We start from the raw sequence: 19,637 nt of genomic DNA, 5'->3' as shown, positions 1-19,637 counted from the left end.
GACTTGGGTGTCCTTGTACACAAATCACTGAAAGTTAACATGCAGGTACAGCAAGCAATTAGGAAAGCAAATGGTATGTTGGCCTTTATTACAAGAGGATTTGAGTATAAGAGTAAAGACATCTTACTGCAATTATATAGGACCCTGGTGAGACCACACCTGGAGTATTGTGTACAGTTTTGGTCTCCTTACCTAAGGAAGGATATACTTGCCACAGAGGGAGTGCAACAAAGGTTCACCAGACTGGTTCCTGGGATGGGGGGATTGTCCTATGATGAGAGATTGAGTAGACTGGGCCTATATTCTCTAGAGTTTAGAAGAATGAGAGGTGATCTCATTGAAACACACAAAATTCTTACAGGACTTGACAGGGTAGATGCAGAGAGGATGTTTCCCCTGGCTGGGGAGTCTAGAACCAGTGGTCACAGTCTCAGAATAAAGGGTCGGCCATTTAAGACTGAGATGAGGAGAAATTTCTTCACTCAGAGGGTGGTGAATCTTTGGAATTCTCTATCCCAGAGGGCTGTTGAGCTTCAGTCATTGAGTATATTCAAGACAGAGATTGAGAGATTTTTGAATATTAAGGGAATCAAGGGATATGGGGATAGTGCAGGAAGGTGGAGATAAGTTAGAAGTCCAAAGATGTGCGGGTTAGGTTGATTGGCTATGATAAATTGACCCTTAGTGTTAGGGGGATTAAATACGTGGGGTTACGGGGATCAGGTGGGATATGTGTCGGTGCAGGCTCGATGGGCCGAAATGGCCTCTATCTGCACTGTGGGGTTTCTGTGATTTCTGTGAAGATCAGCCATGATCTTATTGAATGGCGGAGCAGGCTCGAGGGGCCGAATGGTCAACTCCTGCTCCTGTTTCTTATGTTCTTATGTTTCTTTTTTCCTTACTGGTTTCCATTTATTAGATGTGTTTCTGTAGCAGCGGAGCCTATTATTTTTCCACAACAGGCCCATCTCACAGATAAACCATTGATGGACTTCACAGCCCTGAAATTCTCTTCCTTCATGACATGAAATCCAAGGTGCTGTGGCAGTGGGAGGTCTGGAAATTGAGATAGAATCTAACTATGCCGAGCGCCCATCCCTTAATGACTGGGAAGATAATGGAGGGGTGAGTTTCCTCCCAGCATCAGTTTAAGGAGGTGTATGTGGTCGGGGGATTCCTGGGCTCCCTCCAGATATGCTTTGCAGCCAGCCCTACATACCTTGAGGTGGAAGCTCATGTGGAGTGTAGATCGGGCAGGTGGTGAGCGGGTGCCCGCTCCTTCTGCTCCATGCACTTGGTGGGAGATCTAATCTGGCAGCGCCAATCCTGCTCCTTATCGACAGCTCGCCAAATGGGAGGGCCGGAGATCTGGGGGGACAGCCATTACTTAAGAGCAGCCGGCACACCCTTAAATATGAGGGGCACCTTTCAAAGGTGGTCAGTGGAGTGAGTTATAGAAACAGCAGACAGCATGACCTTGCTAAGCTGCACCCGCCCTGGCCCCGCACCCACACCCCAGCCCCGATTCTCCAGTGCAGCCAGGGAGATGCTCATAGAGCAATTGAGAAAAAGCAAGGAGATCCGCTCTTCATCCAATGGGCACCGTCAACTAAGCCAGCAGCAATGGAGAGAGGTGGCTGAGCTGCTCAAGGACCTGGCTGCAGTTCAGGAATAAATGTAATGACCTCACCAGGACTGCCAAGATATTACTCCCCTTCACATCTCTCTTACTCTCTGTATAGCTCTGCACCACCCTACTTTAGCTCCAATACTCTCAACCCTTCCCTCACCTGCTTCCGAAGGTTCCCCTCCAACCATACAGGACTCTTCACCGCTCCTCCTTTCTGCTTGCACTGACACCCTTGCCACCTGTTACTGTCCTCAGAACTGCATGCACACTATGCTAAGCTGTCTCGCACATCTTCAGAACCCTTCAGCAGGTCAGACACTAACCCACTGCCACGTTCTTGTGGAGGAAACTGGCACACAATAGAAGGCAGAACTGAAGAAGTGAAGGAGATCCTGCTGCACTGTAAACTCTGCTCCCAATGGAGGAAGCGGCCATCGACATCAATGGCAGAGAGAGGGCATGTAGCACTGGAGGTGGCCAAGCTGATGGCCAGGCTCGGCAGGGTGTGTTCTCATCGGTGTCAACCATGGCTCAGTTGGTAGCACATGCCTCTGAGTCAGCCTCGACCACTCCCTGTGGGAGCGAGTTCCACATTCTCACCACTCTCTGGGTAAAGAAGTTTCTCCTGAATTCCCAGGGACTTGAGCTCATAAAGCTAGGCTGACACTCCAGTGTAGTACTGAGAGAGTGCTGCACTGTCGGAAGTGCCATCTTTCGGATGAGATATTAAACCAAGGCCCGTCTGCTCTCGGGTGGACGTAAAAGATCCCATGGCACTATTTCGAAGAAGAGCACAGGAGTTCTCCCCGGTGTCCTGGCCAATATTTATCCCTCAACCAACATCACTAAAAACAGATTATCTGGTCATTATCACATTGCTGTTTGTGGGAGCTTGCTGTGCGCAAATTGGCTGCCGCATTTCCCACATTACAATAATGACTGCACTTCAAAAAGTACTTCAATGGCCCAGAAATTCGGGTCAGGGGCTTCCCGCGGGTGCAAGCCCCCGACCTGCACTTACCTAGCGCGCCGGCCGTTGAGCTGTGGGCCCGCGTGGGATTCCGATCCTGGGCCTGCTCCAACTGCCGGCGCGCAGTGCTTGCGTATCCCAGGGGCGCAGTTAGGTCGATGCGTCCCCTGGGATCACATGGGCCATGGGGAGCCAATGGTAGCTGGGAATGCTTCATTCATAAGTTTAACAGGAAGAGCTGTCAAACCTATAAATACTACAAGCCCCAAAACATCACTAAATCTTCAAATAAATTTTTAAAAAATCACATTTTTTAAATAAACTATAAATTACATGAAATAACTATTTTAAACAATAATTTAAATTTTTGAAAAAAATTATTTTATTTTCTAACGGGGCTAACAATAAACTTACCTTTCTTTAAAGTATTTAAAAATAAAAAACCAGTGGAAAAAATGTTTTAATTTTAATTAATTCACCACTTACCTTGTAAAAAGCAGGCCATGTGACTGCTTTTTAAATGTCTAACTTCTGGAGACTTACCCTCTTGGGAAAACCTGCAAAAAAAACGTAAGTTCGATGCGCACGGGTGCACGCGTTCGAACTCTGAACTCCTTCTTTCAGGGGAACGGAAGTGCCGGTTTCCCGCGCATGCACAGTGCATGCAGGAAACCGGCACTTCCATTGGGCCTACGGGTGAGTACCCCGTGCGTACTCACCCGTGGAGACCCGAAGTTCTGGGCCATTGACTGTAAAGCGTTTTGAGACGTCCGGTGGTCGTGAAAGGCGCTGTATAAATGCAAGTTTTTCTTCTTCTTTCTTTACTCAACTCACGCACACACACATATGACAACCTGGTGGTGCATTGTGCTGCCACACACCTGCTACTACTTACCCTTGCATTACTTGCTAACCCTTGTCCCTCTGCCATTTGTCGGTGCTTCAGATGACTCGGGCATTACAGTCACACAGACTGAAGGGGAGGCAGTCACTCGCTCCCACCCTAGCAAGCACCAGTAGAGAAATCAGTACCCCGTGTGGTATATATGGTGAGTTGTAGGAGTCTGGACTGGGTGATTCACCAAACACAAATGAGTAGGAGCAGGTGCCAGTGGCCAGGACACCAGAGGGCAAGCTCGGGTCTTAGCTCTGCAGACAGGGCAGAGGTGCAAACCTTCAGGGCCTAGAAAGGTTCACCAGCAACTGATGAATGTATTACACAGTATTCACAGCACAGAAACAGGCCATTCGACCCGACTGGTCCATGTGCTGTTCATGCTCAACACAAGCCTACTCCCACCCATCTTCACCTCACCCTATCAGCATATCCTATTCTTTTTTCCCTCGAGTGTTTATCCAGCTTCCCCTTAAATACATCTACGCTATTTGCCTCAACCACTCCCTGTGGTAGCGAGTTTCGCATTCTAACCACTCTCTGGGTAAAGAAGTTTCTCCTGAATTCCTTAGTGGATTTATTCATGACTATCTGATATTTTTGGCCCCTAGATTTGGTTCCCCCACAAGTGAAAACATCTTCTCTGCGTTTACCCTAATCTCTTACATAATCTCGAGGTCACCCCTCATTCTTCTCTTTTCTAGAGAAAAGAGCTCCAGCCTATTAAATATTTTTCAATGGGAACTTCCAGAACATGCCGGAGAGTGTGGCGAAGTACATTACTAACTTGTGTGGGGTTCTGGAGCATGGCCTTGAAACTCAATATAACTAGATATTGGGCAGCGTGGGTGAACTCCTGGACATGAGACACGGGGACCACTTACAGAAGTGATCAACGCCACTGAACCCAAACGAATATCTGGGGAATATCGAGGGCAGACTGGAATATTTGTAACACTGGCTTTTACCAGGGGGTTGGGAATAAAGTTGTACCCACTGAAGTTGCCATGGAAGCACAATATTGGGGTAAAATTGTTTAACCCAGTAATGCTTGGGTATGCTTGATGTATGATACTGGGTGGTAAAAGTGAATAATGTTCCATTCCTCACCACCAGCATCCACCACTGTTATGAGCAGCAACTTTTATCACCACAGCCCTCTTTCATGGGCAATTGGGACAGCACTCCGGACAAGTTACTGTGTTCAGTCAAAGATGGGACCATTCCACAAACATTGCACAAGGGATAGGAGGTCTCTGTTCTTCTGCAGATGTAACGTCACTCCACTAACCTGCTGTCAGTTAGGGGCATTTAAAGAATGCCAGTAAACACAAGACTCCCAGTGTACAGCTTGCCAACTATGTTTAGATAATTAACTGAGGGCAGAAACAATGGGGTCAATTTTCAACTTCACCGGATGGGTAGTAATCTGGCGGAGCTCAGCGACTGTCCGTTATAGAACCCGCAATGATTGCAGTGGAATGAACACAGGGTGGGTTCTGTAACGGGCGGGCAATCTACTCTGCCAGATTACAGCCATGCGGTAAAGGCAATGATTTGCCCCAATGTAGCGCTTGAGTTTGACCATTGGCACGGTGCCACGCTCTTTGGACAGGGCCTTACCTTCGCGGCGGGGGGCGGCTTCCTTTGGTCGTGCTGAATCCCGTCTTCTGATCGGCCCCCAATTTCTGGAGGTACATGGAGGGATAGTACCCCGTAACCTCTCCTTTCCTGTTTCAATAAGAAGTACAAGTCATTCCTTGTAACCTGAGATAAATCGTTTGGGGCCTGCAGATGCCAGTTACTGACTCGGCACAGTAAACTCTCTCTGTCACAAATGAAGGGGAAAACAGATGCTGGGGAATTGATTGAAAGCACTCGGCAGGTCAGTCAGTGCGTGTGGAGAGATCGGCCAGTCGACATTTCACACTCTGCGGAACTGAAAAGTTAGACACAACCCAAATATATTAATACAATCAGAAAAACATGGGAAAGGCTACCAACCCCAGAGAGGAAGTATCAGTGAATGGTGTTGAATGATGCAACAGTCAAATAATGCAAAGAAGCATTAAAGAAATTAAAGAACGAAAGTGACATGTGAGCAGCCCAAGCAAAAGGTGAGAAAATGGGAGAGAGTGAGGGTTTGCGAGTGAGTGTGAGTGTGTGTGTGAGTGTGTGAGAGTGTGTGTGAGTGTGAGTGAGTGAGTATGAGTGTGTGAATGAGTGAGTGTGAGTGACAGTGTGAGTGTGTGTGTGAGTGTGAGTGAGTGAGTGAGTGTTAGTAGTGTGTGTGTGTGAGTGTGTGAGAGTGTGTGTGAGTGTGAGTGAGTGAGAGACTGAGTGTGTGAGTGAGTATGTGTGTGAGTGAGTGTGAGTGAGTATGTGTGAGTGTGAGTGTGAGTGTGAGGAGAGTGTGAGTGAGTGAGTGTGTGTGTGAGTGTGTGAGTGAGTGAGTGTGAGTTTGAGTGTGAGTGAGTGTGAGTGAGTGAGTAAGTGAGTGTGAGAGGAGAGTGTGAGTGAGTGTGTGTGTGTGAGTGAGTTTGAGTGTGAGTGAGTGTGAGTGAGTGTGAGTGAGTGAGTGTGAGTGACAGTGTGAGTGAGTGTGTGAGTGTGTGAGAGTGTGTTTGAGTGTGAGTGAGTGAGTATGAGTCTGTGTGAATGAGTGAGTGTGAGTGACAGTGTGAGTGTGTGTGTGAGTGTGTGAGTGTGAGTGAGTGAGTGAGTGTTAGTGTGTGTGTGAGAGTGAGTGTGTGTGTGAGCGAGTGAGTGTGAGTGAGTGTGTGTGAGAGTGTGACTGAGTGTGAGTGTGTGTGTGTGTGTGTGAGTGTGAGAGTGTGTGAGAGTGTGGGTGAGTGTGTGAGTGAGTGTGCGTGCATGTGAGAGTGAGTGAGTGTGAGTGTGAGTGAGTGAGTGTGAGAGTGTGAGTGTGTGTGTGCGAGTGTGAATGTGGGTGGGTGTGTGTGTGAGTGTGAGTGTGTGAGTGAGTTTGAGTGTGAGTGACTGTGAGTAAGTGTGAGTGAGTGAGTGTGAGTGACAGTGTGTGTGTGAGTGAGTGTGTGAGTGTGAGTGTGAGTGAGTGTGAGTGTGAGTGAAAGTGAGTGTGAGTGAGAGTGTGTGTGAGTGAGTGTGTGAGAGTGAGTGTGAGTGTGTGTGAGTGAGTGTGTGTGAGAGTGTGACTGAGTGTGAGTGTGTGAGAGTGTGTGAGTGAGTGAGTTTGAGTGAGTGAGTGTGGGTGAGTGTGAGTGAGTATGAGTGTGTATGAGTGTGTGAGTGAGTGAGTGTGAGTGACAGTGTGAGTGTGAGTGAGTGTGTTAGTGTGTGTGTGTGTGAGAGTGAGAGTGAGTGAGTGAGTGAGTGTGAGAGTGAGTGAGAGTGTGTGTGAGTGAGAGTGAGTGAGAGTGTGTGTGACTGAGTGTGAGTGTGTGAATGAGTGAGTGTGTGTGAGTGTTTGTGTGAGTGAGAGTGAGTGTGTGTGTGAGTGTGTGTGGGAGGGGAGGGGGTTTGGGAGTTATGGGCCTCAGTTCCCTTGTCCCTTCGGGCCTGGGCAACTTTTCACTTTCTTGCCAAGAAAGAAGACTTGCATTTATATAGCGCCTTTCAGGACCTCAGGATATCCCAAAGTGCTTTACAGCCAATGAAGTGCTATTTGAAGTGTAGTCACTGTTGTAATGTAGGAAACTTTCCTGCCCGATCTCCATATTCCTTGATTCCCCTAGACTCCAAAAATCTATCGTTCTCATCCTTGAATATACTCAATGACTGAGCCTCCACAGCCCTCTGGGGTAGAGAATTCCAAAGATTCACAACCCTCGGAGTGAAGAAATTCCTCCTCAGTATAGGAGAGTATCGGCCCATTCTACACAATCTCTCCTCACAGCCCTCTCATCCCAGGAATCAATCTCGTGAACCTTCGTTGCACCGCCTCTAAGACATGTATATCCTTTATTAGATAAGGAGACCAAAACTGTGGACTGTACTCCAGGTGTGGTCTCCCCAAAGGGAGTGCCGCATTGTCGGAGGTGCCGTCTGTTGGATAAGATGTCAAACTGAGGCCCTGTCGATATGAAATATCCCGCGGTACAATTTCAAAGCAGAGCAGGGGGGTTCTCCCCGGTGTCCTGGCCAATATTTATCACTCAACCAACACCTAAAACAGATGATCTGGTCATTATCTCATTGCTGTTTGTGGGAGCTTGCTGTGTGCAAATTGACTGCCGCGTTTCCTACATTACAAAAGTGACTACACTTCAAAAGTACTCCCAGTTTCTCCGTCTCCGCCGCATCTGCTCTGACGATGCCACCTTCCATACTAGTGCTTCCGACATGCCTTCCTTTTTCCTCAACCGAGGATTCCCCTCTACCGTGGTTGACACGGCCCTTGACCGTGTCCGTTCTATTTCCCACACTTCTGCTCTCACCCCTTCCCCTCCCTCCCGGAACCACGATAGGGTTCCCCTTGTCCTCACCTTTCACCCCACCAGCCTCCACATTCAACGGATCATCCTCCGCTATTTCCGCCACCTCCAGCGTGATCACACCACCAAATGCGTCTTCCCCTCACCTCCCCTTTCAGCATTCTGAAGGGACCGTTCCCTCCCTGGTCCACTCCTCTATCACCCCCAACACCCCTTCCCCTTCGCCCAGCACCTTCCCGTGCAAGCGCAGGAGATGTAACACCTGTCCCTATACCTCCCCCCTTCCCACTGTCCAGGGCCCCAAACACCCCTTCCAGGTGAAACAGCGATTTACTTGTACTTCTCGCAATCTAGTATACTGTATTCGCTGCTCACGATACGGTCTCCTCTACATTGGGGAGACCAAACGCAGATTGGGTGACCGCTTTGCGGAACACCTCCGTTCAGTCCGTAAGGGTGACCCCGAGCTTCCGGTCGCCTGTCACTTTAATTCACCGCTCCACTCCCACTCTGACCTCTCCGGCCTCGGCCTCTTACACTGTTCCAATGAAGCTCAACGTAAGCTCGAGGAACAGCACCTCGTCTTTCGATTAGGCACTTTACAGCCTCCTGGACTTAACATTGAGTTTAACAATTTCAGACCATAACCTCGGCCCCTGTCTTTTTTTTCCTCTCCCACGTGGCAGCTGTTGATCATTCTGCCATCGCCATTACACTTCCTCTAGAGCCATCTTTTGTTTCTTAACTTGTCCCTTTACATCTCCTTTTGCCTCGCACCATCAGCCCTTAATGTCTCTTAATCTCTCCAGCCTTCCAGCCTATCACAGACCTTCCCTTTTGTTCTTTCCTCCCCTCCCCCCTCTCCCTGCCCCCGCACTTGCTTAAAAACCTGTTCCATCTCCAGCTTTTTCCAGGTCTGACAAAAGGTCATCGACCTGAAACGTTAACTCTGTTCCTCTCTCCACAGATGCTGCCTGACCTGCTGAGTGTTTCCAGCATTTTCTGTTTTTATTTCAAAAGTACTTCATTGGCTGTAAAGCACTTTGGGACGTCCTGAGGTGTTGCAAGGTGCAATAGAATGAGAGTCATACCGTTAAGTGTATATTTTATCTGTGTATTTTCCACTTACCGTATCACCCACCACCCATCAAGCAATTTATGGATTACATCAACCATTTCTTCTTCGTCCAGGCTCATCTCATCCTCCTGAGCTGCGGTGTAGCTTCGAATGACTTTATGCAGCTCACCTACAACATCAAACAGGAAGTTTAACCTCCCCACAACATGCTGGTGAATATGTCTCAACCAGTTTCTTCAGAATGATTCAAACTATACCAGAAACCCCGCCAAAATGCACCCGAATTTCACCTTGTATTGTATCCTGTTCAACAATAACAACTTGCATTTATATAGCACCTTTAACAAAGTAAAACATCCCAAGGTGCCTCACAGGAGCGATTATCAAACAAAATTTGACACCGAGCCACATAAGCACATATTAGGACAGGTAACCAAAAGCTTGGTCAAAGAGATTTTAAGGAGGGTCTTAAAGAAGGAGAGAGAGGTAGCGAGGCGGAGAGGGTTAGGGAGAGAATTCCAGAGCTTAGCACCTGGGTAGCTGAAGGCACGGCCGCCAATGGTGGGGCGATTAAAATCATGTCAATACTTCAAGTATCTTTAAGGGAAACTGGCGATGGAATATTCAGGCCTGGAGATTCCTCCTCCCAGAGACACCTGTAATCTCGGCTCCAAACAAGCATGACTTTAAAAAAAAAACCAGAATTTTGGGCATACGTGAGTTACGCTTATAACCAATGTTCCCGCTAATCTTTATGTTTGGTGTACGATATCTTTTCCAGCAGAACAGCTAGTGAGCGGCCTCCGCAGAACCTCCCGATCGCAGCTGCCGCCCGTGCAGCTTTGGGGGAATGTTGCTCGTAACCACACTACCCCCCAAGTCTCCTGGATCTTCTGCTTCCACCAACAAACCCTCTGTCCGAGGGGTCGAGTCAGGGCATGCAACGCACAAACTCCGATTGGTATCGGTGGGTCTTGAGCAGCCGAACCAGCCTCGAGGGGCTGCTGGAGGCCGCTAAATATAGGCCCCGAAACTTGGACAATGTTTCATATTTTGTGGAGTGGGAAGGAGCAGGAACACTCCCCCTGGCTCCACACAACAACCGTGGGCCTCTGCTGGCCCACCCCTGCTCCGCGCCCCCATCACACAACAACCGTGGGCCTCTGCTGGCCCACCCCTGCTCCGCGCCCCCATCACACAACAACCGTGGGCCTCTGCTGGCCCACCCCTGCTCCGCGCCCCCATCACACAACAACCGTGGGCCTCTGCTGGCCCACCCCTGCTCCGCGCCCCCATCACACAACAACCGTGGGCCTCTGCTGGCCCACCCCTGCTCCGCGCCCCCATCACACAACAACCGTGGGCCTCTGCTGGCCCACCCCTGCTCCGTGCCCCCATCACACAACAACCGTGGGCCTCTGCTGGCCCACCCCTGCTCCACGCCCCCATCACACAACAACCGTGGGCCTCTGCTGGCCCACCCCTGCTCCGCGCCCCCATCACACAACAACCGTGGGCCTCTGCTGGCCCACCCCTGCTCCGCCTCTCTCCCCCCCCAAACCTACCTCTGGGACTCGGCCGGGCCGAGTTTGGTAAGGCCCGAACAGGCAAACTGTGTCGGGACTCCTAACTGGTGCCCACAGCTCAGCTGATTTATTCCGATTACTTCAGTCCGCAGGCCTCTCTGTTCCCTGCACCATCACAGTGCTCCGCCAGTTTGGGGCGCTAAAGAGTTTGGGTCCTGATATCTAAGTTATTTGACTCATATTGGGCCTTGTTTAGCCCAATCGCCAGGTTTCTGCTGCACTTACGGGACATTTACAACGGCGAGAGCTGGAGCAGTTCCAAGGAAACTCCGAGGAAACTCCTGGCCATTGGAAAAGTGGCAAGAGGTAGGTGAGATTTCTTCAGGCTGAGCGGCTCCACAATTGGGATGGAGAAAATAAAAAAGAGGCCCACTCTGCAGAGGCCCAGGTCGCTGTTTTGGACAGGGCCATAGTGCAGAGGCTCAGGCCGCTGTTTCACACAGGCCCATAGTGCAGAGGCCCAGGTCGCTGTTTTGGACAGGCCCATAGTGCAGAGGCCCAGGCCCCTGTTTCACACAGGCCCATAGTGCAGAGGCCCAGGCCGCTGTTTCACACAGGCCCATAGTGCAGAGGCCCAGGCCCCTGTTTCACACAGGCCCATAGTGCAGAGACTCAGGCCGCTGTTTCAGACAGGCCCATAGTGCAGAGGCCCAGGCTGCTGTTTCACACAGGCCCGTAGTGCAGAGGCCCAGGCCGCTGTTTCGGACAGGCCCATAGTGCAGAGACTCAGGCCCCTGTTTCACACAGGCCCATAGTGCAGAGGCCCAGGCCGCTGTTTCGGACAGGCCCATAGTGCAGAGGCCCACTCTGCAGAGGCCCAGGTCGCTGTTTCGGACAGGCCCATAGTGCAGAGGCTCAGGCCGCTGTTTCACACAGGCCCATAGTGCAGAGGCCCAGGTTGCTGTTTTGGACAGGCCCATAGTGCAGAGGCCCAGGCCCCTGTTTCACACAGGCCCATAGTGCAGAGGCCCAGGCCGCTGTTTCACACAGGCCCATAGTGCAGAGGCCCAGGCCCCTGTTTCACACAGGCCCATAGTGCAGAGACTCAGGCCGCTGTTTCAGACAGGCCCATAGTGCAGAGGCCCAGGCTGCTGTTTCACACAGGCCCGTAGTGCAGAGGCCCAGGCCGCTGTTTCGGACAGGCCCATAGTGCAGAGACTCAGGCCCCTGTTTCACACAGGCCCATAGTGCAGAGGCCCAGGCCGCTGTTTCGGATAGGCCCATAGTGCAGAGGCCCAGGCTGCTGTTTCACACAGGCCCATAGTGCAGAGGCTCAGGCTGCTGTTTCACACAGGCCCATAGTGCAGAGGCCCAGGCCTCTGTTTCACACAGGCCCATAGTGCAGAGGCTCAGGCCGCTGTTTCACACAGGCCCATAGTGCAGAGGCTCAGGCCCCTGTTTCACACAGGCCCATAGTGCAGAGACTCAGGCCGCTGTTTCAGACAGGCCCATAGTGCAGAGGCCCAGGCTGCTGTTTCACACAGGCCCATAGTGCAGAGGCCCAGGCTGCTGTTTCACACAGGCCCATAGTGCAGAGGCCCAGGCCGCTGTTTCACACAGGCCCATAGTGCAGAGGTCCAGGCCGCTGTTTCACACAGGCCCATAGTGCAGAGGCCCAGGCCGCTGTTTCACACAGGCCCATAGTGCAGAGGCCCAGGCCGCTGTTTCACACAGGCCCATAGTGCAGAGGTCCAGGCCGCTGTTTCACACAGGCCCATAGTGCAGAGGCTCAGGCCCCTGTTTCACACAGGCCCATAGTGCAGAGGCCCAGGCCGCTGTTTCACACAGGCCCATAGTGCAGAGGTCCAGGCCGCTGTTTCACACAGGCCCATAGTGCAGAGGCTCAGGCCGCTGTTTCACACAGGCCCATAGTGCAGAGGCTCAGGCCCCTGTTTCACACAGGCCCATAGTGCAGAGGCCCAGTCCGCTGTTTCACACAGGCCCACTCTGCAGAGGCCCAGGCCGCTGTTTCACACAGGCCCATAGTGCAGAGGCCCAGGCTGCTGTTTCACACAGGCCCATTCTGCAGAGGCCCAGGCTGCTGTTTTGGACAGGCTTGATGCGCCTCAATAACTTCAAGGCTCAAAGTTAACTGGATAAAACTAGGCTTTTATTAGCAAAGAAAGATGCCTGTGTCTTCACCTAGCATTCTGCTGTTCTGCTGCAAGACAAGCCTGGGCTTGTCTTAAGTAGGGCCAGGTATGGGCGGAGCCGACACACCCAATGGGGAGAAAGGGGGCGGTGCACTATATACAATACAAGGTAAAAACACAGGAGCAGGCAATACAATATATGTAGTTAAATACAGAGTCTGATGAATGACATATTTCATCACATTCACCCCTTCTACAGATTTAGTCTGTCCGGGGGTGTGATAGTCCTCTGTGACCGACGTAACGGTTGCGGTGCCGCGGGTGCCGGCTGGGTGTCCCGGGTGACCTCCTGGGTCTCTGCCGGGGGCGCCACCGGGGTTGTTGAAGGAGTAGGTGGTGGGGGTACCATTGGCTGGTGTTCTTCCGGGGGTGATGAAAGAATAGTGGGTGGAGTGGGTGGGTAATGGTTGTTGTGGTTGTTGTCATTGTTGCTGTTGTTGTTGTAGTCGTTGTCGTTGTTGCTGTTGTTACCGGCTGGGGCGAGGTCTTTTATGGACACAGTGTCCTCCCGTCCGTCGGCGTGCCGGACATACACGTATTGTGGGTTGGCGTGGAGCAGGTGCACTGGCTCCACGAGAGGGTCCGTCTTGTGGCCCCTCACATGCTTCCGCAAAAGTACCAGACCTGGGGTGGAGAGCCATGACGGTATGGATACGCCTGAGGTGGATTTCAGGGGAAACACAAACATTAGCTCATGAGGCGTGGCATTAGTGGCGGTACACAATAGTGACCGTATTGAGTGGAGCACATCTGGGAGGACTTCCTGCCAGCGGGAGATAGGGAGGCCCTTGGTCCTTAGAGTTAGAGTGACTGCCCTCCATACTGTCCCGTTCTCTTGCTCCACCTGACCGTTACCCCGGGGGTTGTAGCTGGTGGTACGGCTCGTGGCAATCCCCTTGGACAGCATGTACTGGCGTAGCTCTTCACTCATGAAGGCCGCCCCCCTATCCGTGTGGATATAGCTTGGCATACCAAACAGGCAGAACAGGCTGTTGAGGCATTTAATGACCATGGCGCTGGTCATGTCTGGGCAGGGGAAGGCGAATGGGAAACGGGAGTATTCGTCCACAATGTTCAGGAAGTAAACATTGCGGTCGACTGACGGGAGGGGGCCCTTGAAATCTAAGCTAAGCTGCTCAAAGGGCCGTGTAGCTTTGATTAGGTGGGCTCTATCAGGGCGGTAGAACCGAGGCTTGCACTCAGCGCAAGTGCGGCAGTTCCTGGTCAGAGACCGAACTTCCTCAATCGAGTAGGGTAAGTTGCGGGACTTTATGAAGTGGAACAGTCGTGTGACCCCTGGGTGGCAGAGGTAATTGTGGAGGGTCTGTAGCCGATCCCCGGTGGCGTTGGCACACATCCCTCGTGAGAGGGCGTCGGGGGATTCGTTAAGGGCCCCCGGCCGGTATATGATGTCATACTCGAAGGTGGAGAGCTCGATCCGCCACCTAAGAATCTTATCATTTTTAATCTTCCCCCTCTGTTTATTATTAAACATAAACGCTACCGACCGCTGGTCGGTAAGTAGGGTGAAGCGTTTGCCAGCTAGGTAGTGCCGCCAGTGGCGCACTGCCTCCACGATAGCTTGGGCCTCCTTTTCCACGGAGGAGTGTCTGATCTCGGGCCCCTGGAGGGTCCTCGAGAAGAAAGCTACGGGCCGCCCCGTAGGGTGGCCGCCAAGGCAAAGTCAGACGCATCACTTTCCACTTGAAAGGGAGTGTTCTCATCCACTGCCTGTAGCGTGGCCCGCTCAATATCCTGCTTAATGCTTTTGAAGGCAGCATGGGCCTCAGCAGAGAGCGGGAAAGAGGATGCTTTCAAGAGGGGGCGGGCTTTATCGGAGTAGTTAGGGACCCATTGGGCATAATACGAGAATAACCCCAGGCACCTTTTCAGGGCTTTGGGAGTGTTGGGCAGGGGCAGCTCCCGTAGGGGGCGCAATCGGTCGGGATCTGGTCTGATTTCCCCATTCTCCACCACGCTGCCTAGTATGCAGAGGTGCGTGGTGTTGAAAACGCACTTGTCCTCGTTGTAAGTGAGGTTGAGTTTTTGTGCGGTTTTCAGAAACCTCGCGAGGTTTGAGTCGTGGTCCTGTTGGTTGTGGCCACAGATGGTGATGTTGTCGAGAGAGGGGAAGGTTGCCTTCAAGTGGTGGTCATCGACCATGCGGTCCATCTCCCTCTGAAAGACCGAGACCTCATTCGTCACCCCAAAGGGGACTCTGAGGAACTGGTAGAGGCGTCCGTTTGCCTCGAAGGCGGTGTACGAACGGTCCTCTGGTCTGATAGGGAGCTGGTGGTACGCTGACTTGAGGTCGATAGTGGAGAACACCCGGTGATGTAAGAAAAGGAGTCTTACCATCAAGTAACTTTAAAGTAAGCTTTAAGTAACTTATAAACACACTATATACAAGAGAGGTCTTTACCATGCCTCTGGTAGAAGCCTCTTACAATACTGAACAGACCAGTATTTATACCAGTCCAACAGGAAGTGACATATGACAGGAAGTGAGGTATGTACACAGTTCATAGTTCATAGTTCACAGTTCACAGGAAGTGATGACATAACTTCCCGGAAGTTATTATTATTATCACATTCTTCCCTCCTGCAGGATTAGGAGGCTGTGGTCTTCCTTTTGGTCTGCAGCCGCCGAACAAGGAAGAGTCGCACCCGTTTGGATTCCCGTCGTAGAGAGTCGCTGGTCCGCTTACATGCGGTTGGCCATTGGTCAGAGTCTGTGTGGCCTGGATTGCCCTGTGAAGGGTCGGGGAGATCATGGCTTCGAGTACGAGCCCCAATAGGTTCAAAGTCGGACTGCCTCTGTTCAGAGGGAGGTGCAGAGCTGGTCTGTGGCGGATCAGTACTTTCATGCGCGGTACTGGGAGGGTCGCAACCTTGAGTACGGGGTTCTACCGGCACCAAGCTAGTTGGTGTCCGATCAGGATCCTGGAGAGGGGTACCCGATAGGTCCCAAGAGTTTCCTGGTGAAATGCCATCACCCGATGTCCCACTAGGTCCTGGTGGGCAGGGAGCCAGATCCCGTAATGATACGGTAGATTCTCGGCCGTCGGAATATCGTATGTTTGCATAGGTGGGGTTGGCATCGGTTAGTTCGACCTCGTCTACGAGAGGGTCATTTTTAGACGTCCGAAGTAATACAGGTCCAGGAGTAGTTAGCCATGACGGGAGTGATGCCCCATGAGATGAGCGACGCTGGAATCCAAAGAACCGCTCATGAGGTGTAGTATTTGTGGCTGTAGAAAGCAGGGACCGTATAGAGTGCAATGCATCCGGAAGCATTGTTTCCCATTGCTGGTCTGGTAGGCCCCGAGATCTTAAAGCGAGACGTACGGAATTCCAGATGATACCGTTATACCTCTCTACCTGCCCATTTCCGATGGGATGGTATGGTGTTGTTTTGCTTGTAGCAATTCCCCGTTCTGAGAGGTAGTCCTTGAGTTCCCTTGACATAAAGGATGGACCCCGATCTGAGTGAATATAAGCCGGCATGCCACAGAGAGAAAATACCTGCTCAAGGCAGCAGATTACTGTGGACGCCAGCATATTGGAGCAGGGGAAGGCAAACGGAAAACGTGAATATTCGTCGATCATGGTGAGCAAATATGTGTTCCGAGTTGAAGAGGGCACTGGGGCCTTAAAATCGATGCTAAGTCGTTGCATCGGTTGGGTTGCATGTATGAGTATACCATCTGAGGGGCGGAAGAACTGAGGTTTTAATTCCGCACAAAGCCAGCATTCTGAGCATATTTTCTTTGCATCTCCAGTGGAAAAAGGGAGATTCCGTGATCGTACGAAATGTAGCATGCGCGTAACGCCAGGGTGACACAATCCATTGTGGACATCCATGAGAGTGGAGGATGACATAGTGGAGCAGAATGCCCGTGTGAGGGTGTCCGGGGCCACATTCTCCTTGCCAGGCCGATAGAGAATGGTATAACCAAAAGAGGCCAGTTCCACCCTCCAAAGTTGTATTTTATTATTCTTAATTTTGGTTCGTTTTCGATTATCGAGCATGAAGGCGACTGATCGTTGGTCCGTGATCAATGTAAAGTGCTGGCGAGCTAGAAAATGGTTCCACTTCCGTACTGCCTCTATGATGGCTGTGGCTTCTTTCTCAACCGGAGGATAATGTAGCTCGGCACCTTGTAAGGTCCTGGACATAAATGCTACAGGACGACCTTCCTGATTCAGAGTAGCCGAGATCGCCACCTCCGAGGCATCACATTCAACCACGAAAGGGAGATTCTCATCGATGGAGTGAAGAGCCGCTTTTTCCAACTGTTTTTTGAGAAGGTTAAAGGCTGCAACAGCCGCTGTTCCCAGTGGAAATGATCTAGCATGCAGCAAGGGTTGGATTTTGTCCGAAAAATGAGGAATCCATTTAGCGTAGTATGCAAACAGACCGAGAGCCCGACGTAAAGAAGCCGGATTCTTAGGTGACGGGAGCTCTTGGAGCGGGCGAAGTCTTTCTGGGTCTGGCTTAATGATACCATTGCCTACGCAGTAGCCAAGGATGTTGATGGTCGGTTGAGACTCAACAGATTTGGATTCATTCAGGGTCAAATTACGGCGATGGAGGGCATCCCGAAATTTTTGGAGGTTGGCGTCGTGTTCCTGTTGATCGTGACCTGCAATGGTAATTTTATCAAGATAGGGAAAAGTGTCCCTTAGGTTTTCCTGCTTAACCAGGCCATCCATTGCCCGTTGGAAGACAGCCACTCCATTAGTAACCCCGAATGGGAGGCGACAAAATTGGTACAGCCATCCATTAGCCTCAAAGGCCGTGTACTGCTTATCTGAGACCTTCAAGGGTACCTGATGATAGGCACTTTTTAAATCGTAAGTTGAGAACACTTTGTATTCAGCCAGTTTATTAACCGTATCATCAATGCGCGGCAATGGGTAGGCGTCCAAGTCGGTATATTGATTGATGGTTTGTGAATAATCGATGCATAGTCGCTGTTTGTGAGGTTTTAGAGGGTTCTTGACAATGACGACTTGAGCCCGCCAGGGCGACGAACATGGTTCAATGATATCCTCTGCTAGAAGTCGAGAGATTTCAGCGGCAATAAAAGATTGGTCTTCCTGATTAAAGCGCCGCGATTTCGTTATTATTGGTTTGCATCGAGGCGGAATACTGGCAAATAATGAGGGTTCATCAAGTGAAGCTGCTGACAATGCACAAAACGGTAATTTAGACGGTATATTAGAAATAGTAAGTCCGGGTTTGGATCCACCAAACTCAATGGTGAGTTTCTTATGCTGTTTTTGGAAGTCCAGCCCTAAGAGGAGATCACTACATAAGTCCTTGAGCACCGAAAGTCAGGTGGAGGGATACATACGACCATGAAGTGTCATATCAACAACACAAAAGCCGGAGATTCTGGCATTAAGTGATGACTGAACCATCGCAATTGCCTGGTCCGATGGGAAGACATGTAGTTTCAATTTCGCAACAATCTGTTCCTTAATGAAACTATCAGTACTTCCTGAGTCAATTAAGGCATCTAAGGTATGCCCTTTAATTGAAATTTTTGTGGCTACATGAGACAGGTTCTGTGGTCAAGCAGCTGTAATTGGTGTCGTTGCACAGAGAGTGGCTAAAACTCTCGGTGTGCTTCTTCGGGAGAGAGCTCGAGAGGAAGCTTGATAGGTCCTAGCTGGAGCATCTTGATAGGCCCTAATTGGGGCAGTTCGGTAGGCCTTAGCTGGATTGGCCCTCGTAGAGGCCCTTGATAGGCAAACTTTAGCAAAGTGTCCTTTTTTTTTGCAATAACTGCAGATTGCATTGCGAGCAGGGCAGGTTTTCCTAGGGTGAAAAGCATCTCCACAAAAGAAGCATTCCTTCCTAGATTGCCAAGAGGCTGCTAAAGTGGGGTCATCCTCCTCCTCTTCATCAGAATTATCAGAATTAGATTCCCCCATGATAGGGTTCACCTGAGGCCGCTTGAATTGTCTGGTTGCAGCTACAGCAGCAGATCGCGATCTGGGCAGCTGATAGAGGTCTGCGTTTCTCTTTGCCAAATCCAGAGAACAAGCTAGGTCAAAAGCTTTTTGTAGCTCAAGTGTTTTACTTTCTAGTAGACGCTGGCGTATAAATGGAGAGGCAATCCCGCAGATGAAAGCATCACGAATCATTTCTTCGCGGTACAGCTCAGCTGAGGCTGCCTGAAGGTTACAATCTATGCTGAGCCTGCGAAGTTCTTGCAGGAATTTGTTAATTGATTCCCCTGGCCCTTGTTGGGCTGTGGCCAGTAGATGTCTAGCATAGACCTCATTTGGAGTCTTGGCATACAGTTTCTTAAGTGCCCGAATCACCTCATCGTAATTATCCCATTCATCAACATATTCGAACACTTTTGGGGTCACATAATTGATAAGTATCCTCAATCTAGCAGGAGCATCCGCTTTACATTCATCCAGAAAATTCTCAAAAGTACGGTACCAATGCTTCCATACCCTGCCAGCTGCTGGTGTATTCGGGTCCAAGTCCAGACGAATAGGTCTAAGGATTCTCTCCATGATGGGTGGTTCCCTGGATCCTTAACTCCGAGTTTGTCCGAAGGTCTAGTATTTGTGAGTGTAAATACTAAGTTACTTAAATTGATGTAAGAAAAAGGAGTCTTACCATCAAGTAACTTTAAAGTAAGCTTTAAGTAACTTATAAACACACTATATACAAGAGAGGTCTTTACCATGCCTCTGGTAGAAGCCTCTTACAATACTGAACAGACCAGTATTTATACCAGTCCAACAGGAAGTGACATATGACAGGAAGTGAGGTATGTACACAGTTCATAGTTCATAGTTCATAGTTCACAGTTCACAGGAAGTGATGACATAACTTCCCGGAAGTTATTATTATTATCACACCCGGTATTGGGCAATTTGG

General features: G+C 50.5%; 1 protein-coding gene across 1 annotated transcript in view; it reads right to left on the bottom strand.

Annotated features, from left to right (window-relative positions):
• The window catches only part of LOC147102007 (neutrophil cytosol factor 1-like), a 267,921-nt gene that overhangs the window by 112,960 nt on the left and 135,324 nt on the right, over positions 1 to 19,637 (bottom strand). The window contains exons 9-10 of the mRNA XM_085964139.1: positions 9,040 to 9,157; positions 5,119 to 5,226 (exon numbers count right to left, since the gene is read on the bottom strand). Coding sequence (XP_085820265.1) covers positions 5,119 to 5,226; positions 9,040 to 9,157 — 226 coding nt within the window. The remainder of the gene's footprint in view (positions 1 to 5,118; positions 5,227 to 9,039; positions 9,158 to 19,637) is intronic.

Source organism: Somniosus microcephalus, chromosome 22, assembly GCF_052327205.1.
Source record: "Somniosus microcephalus isolate GS21.2 chromosome 22, FLI_Smic_1.0, whole genome shotgun sequence".
Taxonomy (NCBI): domain Eukaryota; kingdom Metazoa; phylum Chordata; class Chondrichthyes; order Squaliformes; family Somniosidae; genus Somniosus; species Somniosus microcephalus.
This window is presented reverse-complemented; position numbering and strand designations above follow the sequence as displayed.